Source organism: Pituophis catenifer, unplaced genomic scaffold, assembly GCF_029215685.1.
Source record: "Pituophis catenifer annectens isolate HBS135680 unplaced genomic scaffold, rPitCat1.0.hap2 SCAF_1, whole genome shotgun sequence".
NCBI classification, from domain to species: Eukaryota; Metazoa; Chordata; class Lepidosauria; order Squamata; family Colubridae; genus Pituophis; species Pituophis catenifer.
The window spans coordinates 262,098,664-262,125,944 of NW_027256881.1; the positions used below are offsets into that span (position 1 = coordinate 262,098,664).

At 35.1% G+C, this 27,281-nt stretch overlaps 1 protein-coding gene across 1 annotated transcript in view; it reads right to left on the reverse strand.

Moving 5' to 3' along the window:
* Positions 1-27,281, reverse strand: part of LUZP2 (leucine zipper protein 2) — a 386,482-nt gene that overhangs the window by 80,585 nt on the left and 278,616 nt on the right. The window contains exon 7 of the mRNA XM_070957545.1: positions 17,637-17,699. Within this exon, the coding sequence (XP_070813646.1) occupies positions 17,637-17,699 (63 nt within the window). The remainder of the gene's footprint in view (positions 1-17,636; positions 17,700-27,281) is intronic.

The following is a 27,281-nucleotide window of genomic DNA, read 5'->3' on the forward strand; positions in this document are numbered from 1 at the left end:
CAGAGGCTACTCCCTTAAAGATGAGTGTGGAAATCTCTTAACAATAAGGACTACCCCATTCAACATGTTGACTCCAAAAATAAAAAGTATCAGGTGTGGCTTTTGCTGCATGTGCTTTACTATGCCCATGTTTATTAATTAAGGCCAAGGTAAATCAGTGGGACAGCACACTTACAACTATGAATCTTATTTCATCTTCCATTGATTGCAGGAAGGTTTCATGTCCTGTCATTCACCTCCCGTGCCCCAATTTTATTTTCCAAGTTCTTTTACAAGGCAAGCCTTTCCAGATTTAAGATTTATAGTTGTTTTTGTACGCCACTTTTTTTTCTCCACATCAAGAAAATAAATGTGCATTCAGATGGAGAGAAGAATTAAAAGACAACCAAAAAGAAATCTGTTTGGTTTAGTCAAGGTCACTGGTTTCAGAAGGGTCAAGAAGTAACAAAGGAATCCAGTTCTTTCAAAATAAGATAATTTATTTTAAAGCAAAAATTACAAATCCCTCCAAAATCTTACAATAAGGCAGATAGTTAGACTTTTTCCTCTCTTGCTCTTTCCGTTTTGTTTTTCTTGTTCTTGTATTTTATAAGTCATGGGGTTGCCTGTTTTTGAGTTCTAGAGATGTTTGGTATCTTAATTATTTCTGTTTCTGTTTCTCAGGTCCCAATCAAAGTAAATGCAACTAAGAAGCAATTGTACAAATTTGCAGAGTGAATAACAACATTGGTTGTGACTACCCTATAATACGAGTAGCCATATAACAAGCTGGAAGGTACCCTCTTGCTGTGGTCATTCATGGCACATTTCAGAGTGGCTATAGAGCTGCTGGTTGCACTCAACCTTTTTTAGAAGTAACAGAATTGGAAGGGACCTTGGAGGTGATCTAGACCAACCCCCTGCTCACGCGAAGATCTATACTAGGGATTCAAACTGCTGAACTGGTGACCTTTCTGATCGACAAGCTCAGCGTCTTAGCCGCTGAGCCACCTAGCCAACTTGAATTTATCTATCTAACCTTGTAACACAGAACAGCTTGAGCTAGGTATTAAGCATCCTATTAACTTCCAATGTAAGTCCAGAAGCTTAAGGCCACCTTGCAGGCAAGAGATGGTTTCTAAATTGGATTTCTCAGTTCATTAAAGATGTAATAACTTCCTTAATACACATACCAGATTCAAAGAAACTACAGAAGAATGAAGGAGGTGGGGGGAGAGTACTTTTAACTCAGCAAAGATTTTTAAAGCTTTTATTTTTATAAATATGAAGAGGTTTCTCGACTACAACTCTGGCTTCTTTAAATCCCAGCAACACAAAAACTTAAATTGATATAAACCATCCACCCTATTATTATACTAAATTATTATGGAACCAACTGAAAATCTTTATATAGTTCTGATTCGGTATCCTATCGCCCCCCGCCCCTTGTTCTTATTTCTCTTTACTATGCAATTTAGGTTAGGTATTTTATGTAGACCATTATAAAAATGATTCAGTGATGACATAAAATAGCAGCTTTCAAAATTTAATAGAATACCATTCCTTCCCCTTCATGGAACATGTGCTGGTGAAGGGGCGTCTGCACCTGTATACAAAAAAGTACCTCATGATGAACAAGTCATAGATAAGTCACAGATAAAAGAACAGACCTAACACGACCCATTAGAGAAGGAAACCATTAAAGCATTCAGTCAAGGTTATACTATTGCAAATTTCGTACAAAGAAAACAAAACAATGTCTAAAGTAAAAAAAAAAAATCTTAGACATTGAAAAAATATAGTTCACATTCTGCATCTCAGTTTCTGAACTATATAAATCTTTGGTCTATAGCAACATAAAAAGCTTGACTCTTCAACAACAACCTGTTTTTATTACAGTGCACATGGCGAAAGTATAGGGGAAAACGTGAGAAATTGAATAAATGGTTGCAGCCTTAAACAAGCTAAACAATATTGCTATATCTGTCTTCAATAGATTGTGCAAAGACTCCAAACTCATTTATTTGAATTTTAATCTGAACAGTGTGATATTAATTCTTCATCAACAGATGATAACATTCAATTTTAGAAAAACTGGGGTTGCTACTGTACACTTATTAGAGGATCGGATAACTAATCCCATGTCTTTTGTTTCGAGACATTGTCGCTACAACTAAATCTGTACAATTAGGAAGGACTCCTAGTTCTGGTAATTTTCTTGATAATTGGGGTCTCTCTCTCTCTCTCTCTCTCTCTCTCTCTCTCTCTCTCTCTCTCTCTCTCTGTGTGTGTGTGTGTGTGTGTGTGTGTGTGTGTGTGTGTGTGTGTGTACGTGTGTTCCTTCCTATTTATTTATTTATTTATGGTTCAATTTATATGCTGCCCTTCTCCGGAAACCCAGGGCGGCTTACAATGCGTTAAGCAATAGCCTTCATACTTGTATATACCTGCTTAGTAGGGCTTTCGCCCCCCCCCCCAAAGTGATGTTCTTTTTTATACAAAGTCATCTTATTGCCCCCACAATCCGGGTCCTCATTTTACCTACCTCGAAAGGATGGAAGGCTGAGTCAACCTTGAGCCTGGTGAGATTCGAACTTGCAATAATTGCAGGCAGCTGGTGCTAATTAACAGCGCTTTAATCTGCTGGGCCAATAAGGCTCTTCCTATGTTTCTTTCTCTGACCATTAAGTGACTGTGAACTCCTCTGTCTTTGATCATTCCTCAGGAGGTGTCTCTTTTTCTTATACCCCAAAGTCATCCATACATTCCTTTACAATATACCATATATTGATGTATTATTGCATATTGGTCCACAGTGAAACTTTTTTCAGATAATACCTTAATTTTTAGTGTTAGTAAGATAACTATACATAGTTATTTCCAAACTGAACAAGGATGAACTATCTGTTTCATTTTCTTCATAGGTGTGAATGTTAGGATTTTATCAATTACATTTGGTGATAGATTGTAGTATACAGGTAATCCTTGTTTAACTACAGTAATTGGCACTGGAATTTCCATCCCTCAGTGATGCAGTTGTAAAATGCAATGTCATGTTACTGTGCTGCTTAGCTATGGTAGTTCTAGCACTTCCAATTGCTGGCATTAAGTGAATGCCATGCCACTATCAGTGGTGGGTTTCAAAAAATTTTACTACCGGTTCTGTGGGTATGGCTTGGTGGGAGTGGCAGAGGAAGGATACTGTAAAATCTCCATTTCCTCCCCAATCCAGGGGAAGGATACTGCAAAATCCCCATTTCTTCCCAATCAGCTGGGACTTGGAAGGCAGAGACTAGATGGGGGCAGGGCCAGTCAGAATTTTTACTACTGGTTCTCCGAACTACTCAACATTTCTGCTACCGGTTCTCCAGAACGGGTCAGAACCTGCTGAAACCCACCTCTGGCCACCATTAAAAGTGATATCAATAGCACTTAGACTTATAGTCCACCCCAAAGTACTTCACAGCAGACTATGGACACTGTCAGCATATTTTCCCCAACAATCAGGATCCTTATTTTACCGACTTTAGAAGGATGGAAGGCTGAGTCAACCTTGAGCCCATCAGGATTGAACTCCTGACTAAGGGAGGAGTTTGTCTGCAATACTACATTCTAATTACTGTGCCACTAGGGCTCTGTGATATCATGTGGTCATTAGTTGTGACCTCCTATTGGCTTCTCCATTGAGATTGCTTGTCAGAACCAACAGTTAAGGATATAAATGATAATCATGTGACCACCAGATGTTTCATGTCATAATTGTGAACCAGTCACCAAGTGCTCAGATCATGATTATGTGATCAAGGACTCACTGCAGCAGCCACAACTATGCGAACCAGTAATAAATCTCATTTGTCCCATCATAACTTTGCATTGTTGCTAAATGAGTGGATATTAATTAAGGACTACCATTATTCTTCTCATAATATCACATCCACCTTTCAATCAATGGCTTAATCTAATCTATCACAAGTCATATAGTCAGAAAGTTCCTCCTAATAACTAGCCTTAACCTACTTTCTCATAGTTTTAATTCATGAACTTAGTTCTGTTGGATTCTTATTATTCTTTGACCTTGGTTGTTTTCCTACAGACATTTAATTATCAGGCTAGGTAACCTCAACACTGCATGAGAAAGTGAAGTTTTCTGATTGTTTATACCCTGTAGCAACTTGTTCCACCAGTCTTGGTCGGAGTATAGTTTCTTCCTTATAGGTTACTTGACTAGGGTATTGCTTCCCCCCCCCACCCGACTGCTTATCTACCTTAGTTGTTTGCTAAGGTAGATGTGCTTTGGGCTGTTTTAAGTTTGTTTTCCAGACCTCTTCCCCTTTGGTAGCCCTTCTCTGATTTCACTTCAATTTGTCAATAGCCTTTTTGAACTTTGGTGCCCAGACACAGTATTCCAAATGGAGCCTAATCAAGCAGAGGAGATATTGGAACATTGTCTTCTAGATTTTTTGTTCTTCTTAATCTATCCTAAGGTAGCAATTGCCCTTTTAGCAAATGCTACAGGCATTTGCAATTTTTTATTCATTTGCAGTGGAAGATTTAAAAATGACACATCTATGTCAAATTATTTTGAAAGCAATATTATTGAAAAATGGGCTAGGTATGGGATGGATAGAGAGACTTTGTCTCTGAAGTGACATTTTCTGTCCGTCAGGTCCCAAAAAAGAAGATTGTATGGTTCAATCCACTAGACATGGGACCCAGGAGGAAGTCTTTTACTGTTATTGCACCCACCTTATAGAACATTATTCTCCTACCCCCAGGCCAGACTGGACCCCATTTTGATGGCCTTCCAGAAGGGCCAGAAGATCTGGCTTTGCCTATGGCCTGAAGATCAGAGAGTGGCATGGAACCCATAAATTGGCTGTACTGTTCTTGAATTATTGGGCTTCCCCAGTGATTGCATTTTATGATTTTACTTGTTTTTATCTTATATATTGTTCGTGTGGTTGTTTTATTCTGTGTTTTGACTATTATTTTTGTTTTAAATGTGAGCCATCCAGTCACAAATATAAGATGGATGACTATATAAATTAAATAAATAAATAGAAAAGTGAGGAAGTTAAATACAAAGCTGTGATCTCAACTTTCTGATAGAAATAAGTTTCGTCGGGATTCCTATATGTTTATTGGCATGAATAATGTAAATGAAATTTAACACCAACATTTTTTGAACATCCAAATTATTAGTACTTTAACTCTCCATTCTGGATAAAAAAAAACCTCTTCTGTATCAATAGTCCTCTCTTCTCCTTTCCTTTCCTCTCCCCTTCCCCTTCCCCTTCCTACATTCCATTCCCTTCTCCAGAATCCAACTTATATTTGTTGTCACTAATTTTATTTATTGTTTTATTTTGTTAAATATATTTAAAGTACCCTTTCTCTTAGTACTACTATAAAGCAATTTACATGAAAGTCTTACCTAAATTCAGTGTCACAAAAAAGCAACTGGGAAAGATTTGCTGGACCAGAGCAAATAAGCCAAGTTCTGTGGTCAAAAGAGGCCTTGAACTTGGGTGGACCCAACTCAAACCCAATCCAGGATACTGACTCTCTTTTAAATTATTATGTGTATAAAATAAAATAGAACAAATTAGTCAGAGTAACTTTCTACCAGTACAGGGTTGTAAACCTGTAAATATTCTCTTCCTGCAGGTTTTGTTTTTGGTTTTTCGACGGTTTTTTCTTTATTTTTGTTTTTTGGGTTTGTTTTTTTGAGGGGAAGATGGATTAGGAGGTTTTGTTGTTGTTTTGAAACATAACTTTTTGGTGAGTACAGCTCCCATTTGAGTCTCTTCTTATTTTTTCACAATAATAACCCTGTGTGGCTGCTGGGCTAAGAGAGTATGAATGCCCATAATCATGTCTATGGGAGAACTAAAACTTATATTCTCCTTATATCCGGTCCAACATGTTAATTATTATACCAACTGGCTCTCTAATAAATGCATACTTAACATTCTGAGATAAAAATGGGCAGGCTCCCACTAGTTTCTAATGGGAAAAATATGCTATTATTTTTATGCTATTATTATCAGGCTATTAAGCCCTTATAAGCAGAAGAACACTGACACTAAAGGTAAAAGGTTCCCCTTGCACATATGTGCTAGTCATTCCTGACTCTAGGGGGCAGTGCTCATCTCTGTTTCAAAGCCGAAGAGCAGCGCTGTCCGAAGATGTCTCTGTGGTCATGTGGTCGGCATGACTAAATGCCAAAGTCGCATGGAACGCTGTTACCTTCCCACCAAAGGTAGTCCCTATTTTTCTACTTGCATTTTTTACGTGCTTTCGAACTGTTAGGTTGGTAGAAGCTGGGACAAGTAATGGGAGCTCACCCTATTACGCGGCACTAGGGATTTGAACCACTGAACTGCCAACCTTTCGATCGACAAGCTCAGTGTCTTAGCCACTGAGCCACCACATCCCTTTTACACTGACAATGATATCCCCTAAATTCTGCTGAAGACATTATCTAGCCTGGTAACAAAATGTTCAGAAACCAACCCACAATCTAGAAGAATGAACCTCCACCATCATTCTATACCCGAGCTACAGATATTCACCACTATCCCAAAACTATGCTATCACAGAATGGTATCAAAAGGTATTTTCCATTGCTACCTATTGTCTTCCTTAGTTGTTGAATGAAAGGGTGTTTTGCATATACATTTTGACTAAACGCCACTAGACTCCCAGGATCAGAGTTTGGATAATTAATACTTTTACACAAAGGAACAGTAGTTATTAGATATCCTTCTTTGAAATACATTTTTAAAAATATATTGGGGGGGGAGGCTGACAATTTAGAAGTGCACAAGAAATTAAAGCTGTTGGTTACAAGTTGTAAACTCTGATTATGTCTGATTCTCATATTTTGAATACTGAAATCCTAACAAAATGTAAGGAAAGTTTTGTCCATATTTTGAATCCTTTTATTGCCATTAAGTATGATGCTATATTTTTTAAAAAATGTAACAAAGTCTCAGTTAAATATAGGACATTTTAAAGAGAAAAATAAAAACAAATTGATGATCAGCCTAAAAATGTGTGTCCTGGACCAGCTTTAAGTGAGCTTTAAAAATAATTTGCATTATAAACAGCCTTGCAATGCTTCTTCAGCCCACATCTTACATGTGTTCAGAAGGCTGCTTTCTTGCAAATGTGCTTATCCAAATGGATTAGATACACCATATATATTGCAACAACAGTCAAACCCACATCAAAGGCTTTTTTTTCCTCTTGTGCTGGGGAATTTGGAATTAATGAGCCTCACTGTATATAATGAGCATGCCAAAAAAAAAAAAAATCCTCACATCAAGAGTAAATATATATGTTTTCTTCACTACAGTCCATTAAACATGCAGTTCTCGTGTCATTAATTTGCTCCTCAAGACAAGATCTGAAACAATAGTCTTTTAAAACCATTAAGACACAGCTGGTAAATGTGTTGTACACATTTGTTTGATATGTTTGAGGTTAGCACCCCATTCTCAAGGTACCTGAAGTAAATGCACTTATTTGATAATGAAGTCATCACTCCATATACTAAAAAATAACTTTTCTCTCTGACGAAGCACAATCTATGATCAGCCTTCCCAAATATATCAAAATCATTTCACATAACTTTATGTAAGAATTATTTCATATATATATATATATTCCTATTGCATTCTATTTTTACACTGGATTCCTTGGATAGAAGATTTTTTGATCTTAAACTGATATGTGTATATTATAACAATAGAATATGGGAAAAGTTTACTTTTTATTAATTTTATTAAATATACGATTTAAAAACATTAGACTTAGTGCAACTTGTCTGGTATATACTTTTCTAACACTTTTTCTTTCATGTATATTACAATATAACATCATGCATATTCCATATATACTTTTTGTACATTCAATCACACTTCAGTTACATACATATTCCCTTTGTATCTATTCAAATCCAATTCATTCCTGTCTAATGTTTCTTATATTATTTTATTTATTTTTCTCCCCTTTTCTTCATTCTGTTTCTAATTCTCTATCCCTACATTTACTTTTACTTTTGTTATCCTTTTTGCTCCACACAAGTCCTATTGTTGTTATAAGAAAGTTGAGTTATTTTTATAATTCAGATTATTCTTGATTTGCAACCACAGTTGGATCAGAACTGCTTTTAAGTCAAGTTGGAACCAATTTCATGACAATTTTTACCACACTTGTTAAACAAATCTAGCTTCCCCGATGAGCTCCTTTTTTTGCTGGAAATCAGCAAAACAGGTGGAAAATTGTGGTCATGTGACCACAGGATGGTGCAACTGATATAAATACAAGATGGTTGCAAGTGCCTGAACAGTAATTGTATAACCGCAAAAGTGATACAATGTCTGTGTGCATACAGGTCATAAATTACTTTTTCCAAGATTGTTTTAACTTTGAATTGTCATTAAATGAATGGTCATAAGTCAAAGGCTAGCTGAATTATTTTTAGGAGATATAGAGAAGACAACAATTTGGTTAAACTCAAATTCCTTTTTTGTTTCCTTGATTGAAATTTCCCTTCAAATTTCCCCTCAGCAAATATACGTTTTATAGAATTTATACATTTTACATTTATGCTTTTCTTTTCCTTTGATGATTTTAAATTATTTATAGACAATTCAATAAAATATCAGCCTTTCCCCTTAACTAGATAAATATTATGTGTTGTGTAAGCCAGGGTATCCTGTTTCTTATACCGTTGTTGTAAAATTTGGATTCTGCCATTCTCTATTTAGGAAAGGTTATGAACTGCTGAAAGTCTTTAGAAAGGTTATGAACTAACCCAGCACTGCCCAAACAAAAAGTCACTCAAAATCAAAATGAGATCCTGCTTGTCACAAATTAAATAATCTATGGATTTCTTGATCCTCAAGTACCCACAGCGCTCTGATTTAAAATGTACATTGATTCTTGCTTTGGGCTCCTAAGTAAGACCTAAGTAAATCTTGCCTTCTGCTCAGTCTTGTTACTATTTTTGTTGCTGATGATGTAAGGGAAGAGCTATGAGTTGTAATTAATCAGGCTACCTTAAAGCCTGTTTCAGGAGGTATTTCCAAAGTGTTATATCAAGGTTTGATATTCCCAGAAATTCCCTTTATGTTTTGGGTTTAGCAACAGAGACTTTCTTTAAGCAAAAATTCTACCCAGACCCGACTTTTGATTGTAAGATGATGAGACAGATTCCTATCATACTTTTAAAACTGTTGTCACACCTGACACATAAGAGCAGTAGTTCCTCTTAATTATTTTCACCCTGAGCTTTCATTCACTCAGTTTCATTCAGTTTACCTGTGGCACAAAATGTGTTATAAGTGGAGACTGATGAGATCATATACACATACTTATGAACATACACACAAACCCCAACAACCATTTTATATCATGAAACAACAATTACTTTAATGGAAAAGATTACAGATGGCATTCTTATCTATGGGCCAAACCAGATTTAATGATTTTTTTTTTTTAATTAGTCCATCAAGTCCTCCAATAGCTTTTTTATGCCTTTGTAAATTACTTGCTCAATCGGGTGTTCTATATATTTTTGTTCCTTTGTAAATTACTTATTTACTTTGTAAATTACTATACATTATGTATGTATAGAATAACAAATCTAATGACAACTTCAAACATGTTACTATAATCAAATTATTTATACTGTATTTTTACCTATTTATCTAATACTAATAGTCTATTCTGTACAGACCTGAAGAGTAAAGGAGCTGTCCTTTCTTTTGGCCATGTAATCTAAAGCTAGATTAGTAGTAGCGATTCTGAACAGAAGTGGGTAAGTGAGCATTCTACCTTCAAACAATTAACTGATAGTCATTGTAGCATATCAACAATGTCAAGGCTTAGGGACTATATTAAAGGTGTAAACTACATTACCATGCTTTATCTCAAGCTTCAAGAATCCCTTTGATTTCCTTTTATTACTTTGAAGAAATGAGCATTTCAATTCCACCTTGAGGGAAATAAAAATCCATTTTTGTTCTGACAGATGATTTCCAGGTTCAACTTGTAAAATTCTAAGGTAAGATTTTTTTTTTCCTAGATAATCATTCTTGATGAAAAAGAGAATGTTTGCAAAAGAGATCCACTGCTAAGGACATAGTCTGCAAAAAGCAGCTGCCATTTCAGATGTCTTCACAGCATATCCATATGCATTCTGAATTAAATACATTTTGGTATTTACTCTGGCAAATAATATGCTAACAGTGGTTTGGCAATAAAAATATAATATGTTTTGGATCCTTGTCTCCAGGCTTACATCTCTTGTTATTAAGATAACATATTGGATTTAGCCAGGAGTTTTTATATCTCTTTATCATCTTCAACAAACTCACCACTATGAAATTTCCATCACTAGGGGAAAATATCCACTTCCTCTTTTTTTACATCCAAACACTCTATAAATTTTTAAAATAGTGTTAGTGCAGTGAACTGACATAATAACCTCATTTCACTTGCTACGTTTTATTCACAGATTTTTGTCCCCTCTGTATTTGTATTTGCAGTGAGATAAATGATTCTATTTTATGTCTTTTTAAGCATATATCTGACCTTACCTCTTGGACAAAAATGCTTGACGTATCATCATACAAATTCACCCCAGACTAGCAGTAATAATGACATAATTGTAATATGTTAATAGCAGTAATGATGATAGGCTTATATTATGTAAATACCAATAATGATAATAGATTTGTATTATGTAAATAGCATTATCCACATAAATGGCACTTAATGTCATATTTGTTAAAAAAGCAGATAAGTCTGTGCCCTAAAAATCCTACTTAAAAATTTAACCACAATATAGATAATAGAAGATGAAGAGAAAGGTGTTGGTAATAAGGATAAGGAGATTATGTTATTTTTAAAACATAAGATATTTTTTGTAAGTTAACGGATGTATTTTGAATGGTGCTTCTGCAAATGGGGTTGAACCAAATTTTGAATTTAGTCCTTTTTAATTTAATTACTGATAAAGGGAAAGAGAAAACTCAGAGGAGTAAAATAACATTTCATTTTGGAACCATTTTAATAAATGAATATGTGGATTTTTAAAAAATGAATAAAAAATAGGAGCCTGGTGGCGCAGCAAACTAAAGCACTGTTATTAACTGTTATTAACATAAAGCTGTCTGCAATTACTGTAAGTTCAAATCTCACCAGGCTCAAAGTTGACTCAGCCTTCCATCCTTTCTAAGGTAGGTAAAATGAGGACCCAGATTGTGGGGGCAATAAGCTGACTTTGTATAAAATATACAAAAGTATGAAGGCTATTGCTTAATGCATTGTAAGCTGCCCTGAGTCTCCGGAGAAGGGCGGCATATAAATCAAATTTAAAAAAAAAATGAAGGCTGAACTTGATCCCCATGTGTGGACACTTACAAATACCGAAATGTTAAAGCAAAAAGAAAATTATCTGGAAAACAGTTTGATTTAGCCCATAATCTAAATATAAAAACATACGGTTGTTGTTGTAGAGAAAATAAGAAGAGAAAGGTGTGTTAGATATGTTTGCTGCCGTGAGTTATTTGTACAGATGATAAAGGCAGGATATTAAATAAATTATAAATACCCAAATGACAAACATATACTACTATATATATAATATAATATAATAAATAACAAGCAGGCAAGCTCCCTGGTAGCCAAGGATGCTTCTCTATCAACAAATGGCAGACTGGATTATGAAGGTCTCTGGGAGTAAATTTATGATGGGATTTTAGTAAGACTTCCAATTCGTCTTCCTGCTTTGGAATATAATGGGATGATTTTACAATACAGTTAAACACATAAATTGAGCAGGACTATGGTTTTTGTTCTCTGAAGAAATTTCTCATAAATTGGATTTGGTTTTGATTATATTACTATTATTATAAATATTGAGTCATTGGAAATGAGGTATAGAAATGATTGCATAAATAAATATTTCTCCTCTTCCTATCACAAGAAAAAAAAAAGATAGATGTTTGAAAATTTTCTCTTTCCTCATTCCACCACTGTGGAACTCTTTCTCCTTCTGAAAATAAGGGAAGCAAACAGAGCAGATGAGATAGATTTGTGAAGGCAGATCTCCTTTGAGTTGAATTTGATTCCTAGGAACACATCCATGTACTTTTCTTGGCACAGGCTGGATGTAGCTTGCTGTTACCTTCTGCTGGATTTTTTTTTCTTTCCTAATCTACACTGGCATTTTCTGATCTCATATCTCAAGTACTAATAGGCGAGTTAATACTAGCCAAGTCTAATCCACTTAACTTCTGAGCCTTGACATAGCCAAACAGAATCTGATGGCTATGTTTTCTCAAACTTACAAAATACTTCCAATTTTGGTTGAGAATTATGGGTTTAATCTAGAATAAATAAAAAAAAGAGTGTTAGTTAAACTGTACATAATAAATACAATGAATGGATTTGACTCTGTTAGCCAGAAACTCAAACATATCAAATAATAATGAAAAATCATGTCTGGTTTAGTCCAATTTGTCCCAAGTTGATAATTATAAAGTGCCACTACAGTGAAGATTAATGTTTTTATTAAGAAATATTCGGTACTAGAATGTAAACGTTTAGAAATATCAGGGTTTTTTTCCTGATTCCAAATAAAAATATTTTATTGATTGCTAAACAAAGGATGATTTGATGATATTAATTTTTTGAAAGCCTCACAGATAAAATGTTCCTGACTGACACAGTAAAGTGCTTGGTGCCATAATTCATTACTTCATTTGATCCTGGTTACCTAAATGAACATTATCAGTGATAAATTTTAGCTTGAAATTTTAGATTAGGGATATATTACCATATTTTATATAGTATATAAATAGGGTTTATCTAAAGGGTCAAGGAGGGAGACAAACACCCCACCACACATCCTCCCTAGGAGCTAAGAGACAAATAAGCAGGAAACAGGAAATATCAAAAAGCCAACAGTTCAACCTTGAGGTACATATATTCTCAATTATTGTTTATTCATGTGTGGCAGGGTCTTATGAATCCATCTGGGGAATGACATATGCATGGCATCTTAGCTAGCAATAGCCTTTGCCAGGAAGGCATAAACTCTAGCCTGAATAAATTAAAGATGAAGAGACTAAAAAGTATGTCTTTCTAAAACCCTTGTTGCTCTTTGTGTTATCTGTAGCTTCCAACCCTTTTGAACAAAAGCAAATTCTCAGATTAGCCTACTTCGACCTGCCACACTATTAGAAGATAAGCAATGTTTATATTTTTCAGTAAAATGTTCCTAAGCCTCTAAAGCAAGTGCTGAGATTTTTAAAATGTAAGCTAAGGAATTAATTATTCAAAGTATTTTTAATACTTCCTAAATGTAAGATCCAGAAACTAAAGAGGATTGGGATTTTTGAAGGATAATAATGGGAACTGCTGCATGATGTTCTTTTAATTTGGCTCTGTATACAGTCAATGTTTGCTTCATGTGCTTTTTTTGCTTTTTTTATTTCAACAGAAATTAATTAAACTAAGAGGCATTCTTTGCATAATTAGTTGTGAGTTAAACTATGAGCACTGAACATTGTGTTTCATGCTATCAATTTTATTTAGAAATTACATACACAATATTATCCATACAATCTTCACTGTATGAAAAAAAACAAACTGTTTTAAATCTTAAAGATGTTGCAAACTACCTAATTTGGAGTACAACATTTTCATCCTCTGCTCACTATGATATCATCTTAAAGATGATCACAAGTCCAGAGAAGTATATTTTTTGCTTAATTTAAGTAATTATCTTTATCATATACTATAGTCAAATCTATCCCATTCAGCAGATCTATCCCATTCAGCAGATTTTTTGGGAGGCTAGATGGATGTTGTGGGAAAAGGAGAAAGTGGTTTGTAGCAAGTCAAGTTGAATTACCAGAAATCCTATAGAGTGGATCCAGACACGGCTAGTGTCTGAAAGTTGACTTTTTTCAGAATTTGCACTGTGGTTAAAAGATAATATCTTGGGATCCAAACAGTGGTGGGTTGCCCCCGGTTTGCACCGGTTCTATAGAACCAGTAGTAAAACCTGCGGGAGGCTCTGCCCACTGACTCCAACATCATCAGAACGCTTCTCCGCATGCACATGGCCCCATTGCGAACCGGTAGTAAAGGTAAGCAGAACCCACCCCTGGATCCAAACCATTTATAAGTTATGCAAAAAGCAGAGAAAGAAGTAAAAAAAATATGGTGCATTAAATAAAAGTAAATGTTTCAAACCAGATCGTCTGCATCAGCATTTTGTTAAAATGTTCTTCACTGAAACATTCTTGGAGAACTAGATTTCCTGATTTTGTTCATGCTCCATTTAAAAGCCAATTCATTTCTCTTTTTAGATTCAATTACTATCACATGGAATGCAACTTTCATTAATTATGTATCTGCTGCTAGTTTTTAATATAAAATGCTAATAGTTTATGTAATATCACATATAATATTTGATAATAGAGTGCATTTTTAAATGCTATCCTCTGGGTTACCTCACTCAGGCTCTGATTCTTAGACTGATTCAATCTGTGTTTTTTGTTATTCTTATACCATAAAGGCAGATTTAGTCTTTGGGTACTTAAGGTCCTATTTGGTTCTTCTATGACTAATCCACACTGCCCTAGGGGAAGGTGGAAGATAGGGTCCCCCACCCCAAGTTCAAAGCAGTTATCAAAGGAGTGGAAAGCTCAATTTCCACTCCTAGTCTTTATGTTTCTGCATAGAAAGTGTGGTGGTGTGTGGTGGTGGATACTTTGAACCAGTCAACTATTGGACAAATGACTTCAGAGAGATACTGTATATCCATCTGCTAAGATTTGGAGCTTGAAGTTTCAAATAAATGAGTCCTGTGCCTTTCAGTCTCATACATGCTTTTTCAGAATGAACTATTAGTGCTGTACTGTTCGTTGTTATGCAAATAGTGTTTTATTACATTTTCCTTATTTTTAATTCCCTTTACCAAATATAATAATTTATTTATCAACTCCCTCTCTGCATTCCTTGTCTTTTCTGGTTTGGGTAGAAGCATAAAGAGAGGGAAATAGGGCTTACTTTATTTATTTATCCCTTGTTTGCTATAATGCTGTGCTAATTACACAGAGCTATGGGGAATATTGCACTTTTCCAAATACTTTCTTCAGGCGATACACTGAAGAAAGATACACAATAGAAAGGTCTTGGAAAAGAGGGTATTCCACTCACAATTCTTTAGATTTCAGCCATGGTATTTAAGAATTGATGGGACACGGTGGCTCAGTGGCTAAGACGCTGAGCTTGTCAATCGAAAGGTTGGCAGTTCAGCGGTTTGAATCCCTAGTGCTGCATAATGGGGTGAGCTCACGTTACTTGTCTTAGCTTCTGCCAACCTAGCAGTCCGAAAGCACGTAAAACATGCAAGTAGGAAAATAAGGACCACCTTTGATGGGAAGGTAACAGCGTTGCGTGCACCTTTGGCATTTAGTCATGCTGGCCACATGACCATGGAGATGTCTTTGGACAGTGCTGGCTCTTTGGCTTTGAAATGGAGATGAGCACCGCCCCCTAGAGTTGGAAACGACTAGCACATATGTGTGAGGGGGACCTTTACCTTTACCTTATTTAAGAATATTCCCAATTGAACTTAACAGGTATAACAAATTGATTGGTTAAAAAAAAAACTTTGCCTTTTTAAAAATAATTATGTTTATCATTGTCATTTACAATAAACATTTATGGTATACTGTTACAAGGCTTTGGTTATCTCCTAAAATTAGTTGCACACAGCACCAAGCTAATGGACATCAAGATGACAGAAGACAAGCTACAATTCTGCCAAGTATCTGACAAAGATTTAAAATGTATGCTGGCTACATTTTTTAAATCAGTAATACATCCAACCACAACTGATTCGATAAATCTTGTATTTAAAATCCTTTTAAAGCTATCTTATGAAACATATGTGCTTGTTATACATTGGAACCAAGAGCTAATAGCCCCTTAATTTGCTCTGTGGTGGTACTGGTGGTATTGGTTTTGACAGCACTTAGAAAAAAAAAAACCTTTCTTTTTCTGCAATAGATATTCCAATAAGGATCATTCTCCTCCTTCTCCTTTATAGGCTTTTAACTTGTTAAAATAAATAGGAAGGCATTTCCATCTCCTGCATATTAACAGTAATGCATATTACTGTTGCTGTACCAGGAACAAAATCAGTCGATCTTTAACAGACAAAATGTAAGTGAATAACATCACCACCCAATATTATAGTTATGCATCCGTATCTTCAGGCAACCAAATATTTAGAAAACATTCACCTAATTTACCAAGGGGAATACTGAAAAAGGGTTGAGTGTATCAAGATTGAGTCTGTCTCTAAGAGCCTTTCTCCCCACTGCATGTAAACACAAAGGACTTTTAGACTAATTCTGTCCTTGGCTTCCCTGATGACCACTGAATGCTAACTTAAACACACCCAAACTGATACATCACAGATATTTGGATGGCAAAATCATATTGCAAGTTCAAAGGCCTCCAACATGGATCATTTAATCTGCAGGCCCTCCAGAACTCCTGACAGTTATTGGGGTTATTTTCTTTGCCCAAAATAATGCCTTGAAATAACTGTATTATTTTAGTTAATGAACTTTAGAGAGATTGGAGGACAAGTGGAATTAGGATATATGATACGTGAAGCTTATTTCTTGATCCTTATCTTACTATTCTAATTAAAAAGCAAACCAAAAGATGTATGTTCTGACTTCACTTTTAAAATAAAGACACTAGTTAAATGTTTATACACATTTTGTCTTCATGAGAAAAAAAGACAACTTTTTTAATCCATTAATTTTAACAAGCATGCTAAACTTTTTCTCTCATCACATAGTTATCAGTGGACTGCTTTCATAAAAGAAAATCAGTTTTCAGAGTGCTTTAAGATATGTATTCTGTACTGACAGTAATGGTTGGAAACAAACAAACAAAAAAAAGGTCATATTTATCCTGTGTCAGTTTTCAATTATTGTAGCTATTTAAAAAAAAAAAAAGCATCCAAGATGATCTGCTTTGTAGGACATCATCTTACAGTATTTTACAATAGTGTAATAATTTTTACATTTATGCCATGACAATCATGCACTTTTAGTAGTAAATAAAAATCTAAAACATTATGGTACAAAATAAAACATCCATGGTGCAAAGTTTAAATCAAAATTAAATATAGAAGCAATCTAAAACTGAGACAGGAGAAAGAAAAGTTTTACTAGATGGTACAACCTTAACTAAATATTTTTTTAAAAAAAGTTAAAATATTCCTCCTTGAAGAAATCTTGAGATATTTACATGTGAAATAAACAGCCTTTTCAAAGTTTTAGAACTGCTTGATTTTTCTTAGGAAACTTTGCCTTCTGAGAGCATTTTCTCCATTAAAAAAAAAGCAGAAATACATGAGTATTTGGATAATGTACCATGGAAATCAAATTCACCTTTCATTTTTCCCCCCAAATCCTTTTAAATATGTTGACATTTTTGTGATTTTCTTCCATTGGTGTTAGAGGAATAAAACAATTTGGTCAGATTAGATTAATGTTGTACTGTCTTTAAGCAAATACCATTGCCAGTTCAAGTGAGAAACTCACCTTAAATATCAAATCCTTTTTCCCATAGCGAAGCTCCTTCAGTTGGGCTTGAATCTTTTTTGACTGTAAGCAGAGGATAATATATTAATCTTTTAAGTAATGTAATACTGCTTCATTTACAGAGTTTTAAATATAAAGTTCAGGCAATAGGAAAACGTATCCTGAGATTTTGCAGAGGAGAGGGAACTGCTGAATTGTTACATTTTTGGGGTACACACATGTTCTGACCTAGGCTTCCCCAGCAGCACGAAGCAGAGTCCCGATAAACCCCTTTTATTTAATGTATACTGAATTTCTCTCCAGCAAAGTCTTTCCTCTCCCACAGTCTTTCAAGATAGTTTACAATTACCAACCTTTATCAGGCTTGGAGAGTGGCCAGGCTGATATCTTTCAGACGCTGCAATACTTGGCAAAAATGCAATGATGAACTAATTGTCTCCTGCAAACTCCACTCCCCTTTCACTCCTCTTTTATTCATTCTGGGAGGGGCCATTCATTGTCCACTTGTGGCCTTACTCACAAGTTGACCTTTGTTCTTTAGCTGTTCCCTTCATCTGGCAACTCTGATCATGCACACAACGGGAACAGGCTCCAGCTGTACATCTGCATCACTGATGTCTGATTCCAAAGGCAGCTGATAACTGGCATACAGCCCTGGCCCTCTCTCTCCTTCCGATGCAGAGCCTCATCAGAGCCTTTCTCAGATTCCAGGACTGGCCCATGTTCCTCCCCAACCCCCTCACTGTCCCAATCTGCTGCCAGATCCGCTGGCCATTGGCAGGCCACAACAACACACACATACACTCACACCCACAGTAAACACATAAAGTTCAGGACAGAAAATAATCCCAATATCCCACAGATATAATAAATGACTAGAAACTAATACCTGGGTTAGAACATAAGTCATACATGGGAAGGGAAGCTCATATAAAGAGGCTCTCCCTTTCTTGCCTGTGCCCTTCATCTCCTGGAGGTAACTAAAAGGATCTTCTGCAGGGAACTAGTAGCTGCATTTGTTTTCATCAGGATAAGATTTGTGAAGAAGCACAGAAACTCATTCAGTCCAGGGCATAAGAAGAGCTCCCACACTTGGTTGAGTCGGTCTACCCACATTTTAAAACAATGAAGTAATGCACGCTGCTATCTCCAGAGAGCAGCCAGATATCATTAAATCAAAGTTAAAAGAACCAAAATGTGCTAATATTGCTGAGTGAGGAAGATCAATTGTCAATTAATTGTCATACCAAAAAAAAAAAATCACTTTCCCCAATTTTGGAACAAAACCCCAAACTTAATTAAACAAAACTAAACTCAAAGTTGTTCACTTACTAGTGGACAAAGTCTTGAAGCAATTCTCCAAAAGAAGTGCTTAAAAATATTTTACTGTCTTTACTTCTTTGTTACCTACATTTAATAGCAAATAAATGAGGCAATGGAATATCAAATGCCAATGAAAGAAGTGTCTTTATGGATCAAGCCTCATTAATGAAATAATTTCAATACAACAGAACTCAACCAGGTTTATAAAGTACCGTTGTTAACCCTATCTTAGTTTAATGACCCTAAATTAGTTTTATGAACATTGCTATTCACTGAACTTGGAACCCCATTAACTGTTTTTTTTGCTTCCTAGTTTTCAGTGACTGCCCTCCCTTTCTTATTTCTCTAAATTATCCAAATCTAGGGAACTTCCCAGTCCTTCATCATGTGTTCCTGTTTTATGAACTTTACAAAACGTCCAATTTTAGATGTCCAATCTAAAATTCAAGGCTTTGACTAAATAAGGAGTGAAAAAAGCAAAGTAATAAAAAAGGAAGTATTAAAATCATCCTTAAGCAGATACAAGAAGCATTGAAAGCCTTTTCAACACACTATGTTCCAAACAGATATTGATGGATAATTATAGCAAGCCGATTTGGTGTAGTGGTTAGTGGTGGTGGGTAATCAAGAATTCTAATACTGCTTAAAATTTTATTAAGTCAGGAAGAGTAGTTGCATAGAAAGATTTGTTAAATGAAAGAGGATAATTGAAATCCAGGAATAAACTGAAAGAGGAAAGAATCGAACTCGAATGGTGGGCATATCTCCAAGTACAATAAAAATACATGGATATTTTGGTGATGTTACACCGTGATAGAAAAACTACTATACATTTGTCTTTGTTTTTGTTTTGTTTTTGAACTATAATAAAAAAATATTAAAAAAAAATACATGAAAGATAAGAAAGAATGGGGCATAAAAATAGAACTAATAGATTTAGATAAAATTTTATTAAGAACAGAGGAGAAGGCACTAAGGAAGATATATCTTGCTGGAACAGGATATGTTAGAAGAACAAGTAAAAGAAACTATGTTAATTTGGAGTAAACATTTTGGTTATAGCATTGATCTAGACAATTGGCATGATCTATGGGAAAGAAACATAAAAATTACTCTACAAATTACAAAGTAATTTGTAAAGTAACTCTACGTACAAAAAAATTTATACAAGATGTTCTACAGGTGGCATCTCCCACCCACAGGACTAGAAAAAATAAGTAAAAAATATCCATCAATGTGTTGGAAGTGTGAGGCAGTGCCAGGGACTTTTTACCACATGTGGTGGGAATGCCCAAAAGCTATAAAATTTTGGCATCAGATAAAACAATGGTTGGAAGAGATATTAACACAAAATATAGAATCAAAACTGGATTATTATTTTTTTACTGGGCATCATAGAAGGCAACTACAGCAAGGGTACAATTTATCTAATGTTACATATTTTAACAGCAGCAAGATTGGCTTTTGCACAAAAATGGAAAAATAAAGAGACCCCCACAGAAGAAGAAGTGTTAGCTAAAATATTAACTTGTGCGGAAATGGCAGACTGACCCTGGAATTTAAAGATAAGAATGAAACAGAGTATTATGAAATCTGGAACAAATTTTATTACTGGCTTGACAGGAAGAGGAATGCTGGGATAAATGATTATTGACGAGTAGAATGTTTAGAAGTGTTTACGCTAGTTTTCTGTGTTAGATAAGATCGAATTTGGTATTGATGTAATTTTCACAGATGTAAGAATCTACATTTTTGAAATGTGATAAATAGTATAAACTTGAGGGACTTCCTGTTTGCTGCTGGCCGCCGCCAGACGTTTCTTTGGGATCGTCAGCTTCCACTGCCTGTCAGAGCCGCCTTCACAACGGAACGGCGGCTCGAAAAAACTCCGTTTCCATGAGGAAACGGAGATAGAGCCGGCAGGGGTGGGTAGAACTCTCTGCAGAGTCCCAAAAGTTTTTCTTTTTCTTTTGGGACGGAGCGGATGAGATGCCCCATATCCCCAGCCGTTGCTCCGGGCTTTGGGAGACCTCTGCTAATGCAGAGCCAGGCGTCAAGAGCAAGCCTGTGAATCTAACAGATTACTCAAAGAAAATGTGAGCTGGATCTGTAATACTGAACCGCAAGTATTTTACTTATCTTTTAAAAAAAAACTACTTAAGAGAAAAGAGGAAAGGAAAGGGGGGGGAAAAAGCCTTTTAAAATGGCACTTGCAGCAGCTGGAGAAGAGGCAGAAAGGAAAAGTCCTTCCGTTTTCTATTATTACAATGTAGCGGAATAAATACCACTGGCTACATTTGTAGACAAAACTTCGCTCCTGTGTTTTTCTTTCTTTTTTTTTTTCCTGGAGACTTGATATTGTTGTTGACTGGAAAGAAGTCTTTTTTCTTGTTTTTTTTTTCCTTTCTTTTTAACAAAGCCTGCCTGGGCGGAAACATGGCACTGAGACTTACAAAGTCAGATAAACAAGTAGGGGGGGGGGATTCCCCTACCAACAATTTAAAGGAACAAGTTTTAACTCTTCAGTCTCAGAAACCTGATTTTAATATAATAGAATTTCTCTTAGAGGAGATTGAAAGAAGGGATGAGATTGTGAATCAGCATCTTGAAAAATTTAAGCAGGAAATTAAAGAATTGGTAAAATCTAAGTTTGATTTTTTGGAGCGAAAAATTTTAAAAGTGGTTAATGGTTTTTCAGAATTTATGATACAGTTGGATACAAATACTAATTTACTAGAGTCTAAAATGGATGAAATTCAAGATAAATTGGACAATAGAATTCAAAAAATTGAAAATGATTTGATAAACACTCAGGATAATAGCTCAGAAGAAAAACCTAAAATGGATGCTGACCAAAAGTCTGGTAATGTAGAAAATCTGCAACAGAGGATTGAAAAAGAGGTTCTAATGGTACAATATAATTTTACAGAATATGCGATAAGACTGAGAGGTTTGCAGGAAAATAATAGAGATGATTTAAGGAAAATATCTTCTGAAATTCTAGCTGGGATTTTAAAGGTTCAACCTGAGGAAGTGTTTTGTAGGATTGACAGAGTTTTTAGAATAAATTCCTGGATTGCTAAGCAAAGGCCTAGAGATGTGGTGATTTATTTTACGGACAAGGAAATTAGGAATAATATTGTGCAAAATTCCTTCAATTCTAATTTGCAATTGTATGGAAGAAAGATATGGATCTACAAGGAACTTCCACCTAAGATATTAACAGAAAGGAAGAAATTTGGTTTTCTGGTGTCTGAGTTAAAAAAGAGAAATATCTCATACAGGTGGAACGCCCCAGTTGGTATTATACTGAGACATCAAGGAGAAAGATATCAGTTAAATACTATTGAAAGAGCGGAAGAATTTTATCAAAATAGGTTGAACATGAATTTAACATCTTCAGGTATAATACAGGATAAGCAGAAGGAGCTGGAAATAAAGGGAAAATATCGAATTACAGAGACTGTACCAGATAAATTGCCTTTGGATTTATCGGATACCCCAGCTGGATTATCTACAAATTTGAGAGAAGTGCCATCTGATTTTAATGTGATGACTTATCAAGGCAAGGACAAGCATGGAAACCAATTAGGGGATATACAAGGGATAAAAAAGAAACATGAGATACAAAAACAAAATCAACACGACCAATCTACAAAGCAGAATGAAAACCGACCAGTTGACATACAATCTGTAGAAAGGAAACCAGGATGGAAGTCAAACCCACAAAAAGAAAACAAAAAAAGAAATAGGTTGTATAAAAATAGAAATTTCTAACTCAAGCAACAGTGAAGCCAGTGACTTTAAAATATGAATGATTATGTGAAAACATAGAGGAGGCGACATATTGGTCAATATCATCCTGAGGATAGTGGCAGATCTCTGCATTGCCGTAATTTTGGGACGTGGAAAGAGCCTCAAACTGATGGATTTGAATTATCCACTTTGAAATTTCTTTTTGTGTTGATAAATATATTATAATTATCTTGAATCATAAGGCAAGAGAATCATACTGGGGCATGCAGAAGATCCGGTTGTTACCCACTACGATGATGGAAATCAATAATCCTGATGAAACCCACAATTATTATTATATGGAATATAATTATAATGTCACTCGGGTGGTTGTTTTTACTTTTATACATATAAGAAGATATTTACTACTGATGGGGGCAGATATGATTGAAGATCTTGAATAAACTGTTGCATCAGCAAGCTATGTTACCCTATTATGGATGTTGGTTTTAACAATCCAGTGGAAAGACCTCAAAGAAGATATTATATAGATTATAAATTTAAAGTTATTGTCTTTTCTTTTTTTTTTTTATTTAGATATAATGGAATATATATATATATATTTTTAAGTAGTGTGGGCAGTGAATTAAAGATATTAAGAATTGTTGTGTATGGTAAATTTGCAGGACAGTGGGTGAATAAGCTAGCTACAGATTGATTAGTTTAAGAAAAGGGATTTTTAAGTGATATATTTAGGGGAGTGGAGGAAATGGATAGAGTGGAATAAATGTTAAATTAGATTTTATGGGGAGGCCGCTTTGAAATGTTATAGTAATATATATAGAAGATTAAATATTAAAGTAGGATTTATCGTATAGTTTTAAAGTGGAAGGTGGTTTTGAATTGTTGTAATAATATATAGATATAAAATACTATTATGTTAAATTAGAAGTTATTTTATAATAGTTATAGCATAATGTTTTTTTTTCTCTTCTTTTCTGAAATGTATGGATAAAGGGGGATGTTATAATATTTATAATATTTTTAGTATGTAAAGGTCAGTATTTTGAGGAGGGAGTAAGTAATCTGTTATGAATTAGGGTTTTTTTTGTTACGAAGAAGTCACAGGGGGGGATGGGTGGGGAGGGGGGGTTAGGGAGGGGGAGGGGAGGGGGGGAAAAAAGGGGGGGAAATCTGTATTTGAAAACTTTTTCAATAAAAAAAATAGTATAAACTTGCATAGAGATAAGGAATTGTATTAATTATAAGGTAAAACTTGACAAAAATATTTAAACTGGAGACACCACATCATGTCCAATGTTTTTAATTTGTATTACTAATAAAAAACTTTTTAAAAAGAATTCTAATACTGCTTTAGCACAAAACCAGCTGGGTGACCTTGAGCCAATCACTTTCTCTCTCAGGAGGCAATTGTAAACTACTTCTAATATTGTTGCCAAAAGAGTGCATGGATGTGTTCATGTAATTGTTAGGAAGCAAAACTGAATCGAAGGAACGGAAAGAGGGCGAGGGAAAAATATGAAGTCCCCCTTGCAAGTTATAGTTCCAAATGGATTAGAAAAAGAAACAGATGATATTTCTGGCTAGGATTTATTGCTTGTATGTTTTCTGTCACTGCATATCACCCAATTAGTATGTAATGTGGGATAGATGCCAACAATTCACAAGAAGCATCCAAAATATCTTTTGAAATTTAATTCATGCAAACAGCCACATGTTCCTGTGGCCACATGAAGGCTATCAGCCCAGTAAGATATTTAATCAAAACTAGTTGCTGTCAGAAGATTTTATCAATACGCATCTTGTAATTTGAAATGTGCTTATAAAAGAAGTTTGCATAATATTCTGTCTATCTATCTATCTATCTATCTATCTATCTATCTATCTATCTATCTATCTAATCTCTATGCACCAACTCCTATACAAACTATGTGCTCTATCGCCAAAATCTGTTTCTTCTTCAGTATCCTATATACATAATCACCTCTGGCTAGCTGACATTTCCTTCCATTTCTATTGATAGGTCAATATTTGAAGTATTTTAATTCATGATTAAAATTCAGCATAATGTCACTACTTTGAAGTTACCCAAGCTGTTTGAAATATATAGCTCATAAAGTGCTTTTTTATCATTAGATTCCAAATGCATCTGTTACACCAAGTTCCTGCTGTGTAGGAGAAATCTAATGCAGATCCTGTTATCTCAAGAAAACTCACAGCCAGGCAGGTTTATTTTTAAACCTATCTTCTATTATAAAATATATTTTCCCTTGGAAAGATGATCAGTGAGCAATTCCAGAAAATTGTCACTTCAGGCCTCCATGATAAAACTATGATTTATCTACAGTGAATACTCAGAAGCACAGTTTTATAACTTTATTTTGCAAAAAGGCAAATTCCCTTCCCCCATTTAAATTAAACCATTGTGTTATCTCATTCAGAATTATGCTGCAATATATATGTACTGTATGTGTATACATAAACACATATAGTATATTCCAAAGCATTTAACATAAATGAATCTATTAAAAAATAGTAAAGATATTGTGCCTAAAAGTAAAAGAACATACAGAAGAAAAAAAACTGGACTAACAGGGACAGTATTCAGGCTATAGGTCAGAATTCCTGACCTTGTTGGCTATATAAACAGGAGAATTGAGAAAGGATAGGTTAATGTATTCAGACAACAAAAGAAAGGAGAGAAAGAAGAAGAGGGCAGTATAAATATTTCATAATTTTGATTAGGAAAAACAATAAAGCACTTGTAGTTATAACATGCTGATATGGATTGCCTTGTTGCTCTGTTGATCAGAACTGGCCAGCAACTATTTTTGGAGGCAACAATAGACAACGTCACCTATCTAGTAATCCCTCAATCGTTGTGAAAATGACTTTTTCTTGTTTAATTTTTGAGATATACTTTTCCATTTTAAGATGCTTAAGCTTCCTGTCTGGTTTGAACAATAGACTTCAGTTTGCAGAAGTTCATTGGCTATTTCAGCTGGCCCTTCAACTGAGTTAATGCTTACCTTGTCCCTTTACCTTTCAGAGCTGCCTCTGAATTTTATTCTGAATGCTATAGTAGTTTAACAGAGTCTTGTAAATAGAAAGGTACTGATATGAAACATAGCCAATACCAATAGTTTCCTCCATTTCATCTTCCTCTTTTTTGTTACTTGTGAGCATCCTACTTTTCTCTGTCAATTTTTTAAATAATGAAACTAAGAATCTGGTGCCATACTTTTCTTTGTTTTTCCAATCACTTGAGACAGAATCATTCACTCCTACCTCCCATATAGCTCTCAGATGATTTGGGCTATTTGGGAGTTGGTGATAGAGATTGAAATAATGATGACTACAAGACCAACTAAATGGGAAAACCTTACCATCCCTCCCAAAAAAAATCTGTGTTGCACCTGTTTCTACGTGCATTTCTTTATCTTAACAGAATAACATAATAAAGAAACAGAGTCTTCTATTCCAAGCCCCTGCTCAAGCAACATTCCCTATACTATTCAATATGGCTGTCCAAACTCTTCCTAAAATCCTCCAGTGTTGGTGCACTCACAATTTTGAAGGCAATCTATTCACTGATTTAATTGTTCTCACTGTTAGTAAATTTCTTCTTAGTTAGGTTGGATAAGTTGATGAGTTTCCATTCATTACTTCTTGTCTTGCCCTCAGTTGCTTTGGAGAAAAATTGTCACACTCTTCTTTTTGACAGCTTCTAAAATATTGGAAGAATGCTATTATGTTACCTCTAGTCCTTCTCTTTGCTAGATTAGACATCTCCAGTTCCTGCAACCTTCATCATATGTTTTAGCCACTAGCCCTCTAATCATCCTTGTTGCTCTTTTCTGCACTTTTTCTAGAACTTATTTTACTTTGTGTATGTGTGCAGAACCTTTCCAGGAGCAGGAAGGTGGGCAGGCACAGCAGCAGCAGAATTATTCAATGGGATGACATGGTAGTCTGCAATCTGGACTAAACTCTTTGAAAGCCCTTTCTAAAGTGTCTCAATCCAAACATGATGTTCCTGAGCCATTTCAGAATGGATCAGCTTGAGCACAGGATAGAGTATTTTCAGTGATGACTGCAAATAAGTTCAGTGGTATAAAAAGCAATGAATGGTGAAGGGTTTTTGCTATGTTTTAAGTAGAATGGGCAAATTCCACAAATGACTGAGTGAACATTTGTCTTGATTTGGGGATAGTGGTACCTCTCCCCATTCCACATACGGAAAAAAAAGAAGAGTAGTGATTGAGTAATAACTTTGAATGGGTAACAGATGAAAGTCCTCCAGTACACCTGAGGGAAATAAGCTGTTTTAAGCAATTCAGCCTGTGCTGTATGAAATGCTCAATTTATCTTCTGCCAGTAGAGAATAGTGAGGTGCCTCAGAACAACATCTCTAAGGGATTTTAACCATTCCTATCAGCATTTATTTACATAGTTATGTTACTATGTTTAATGGTTGCTCAGCTTTGGGAATCAATTTAATTTGATCTTTTAGGAATGGAAAGTAGAAGCCCTCTACCTCCTAGAGAAAGATGTGCATGTCATTTT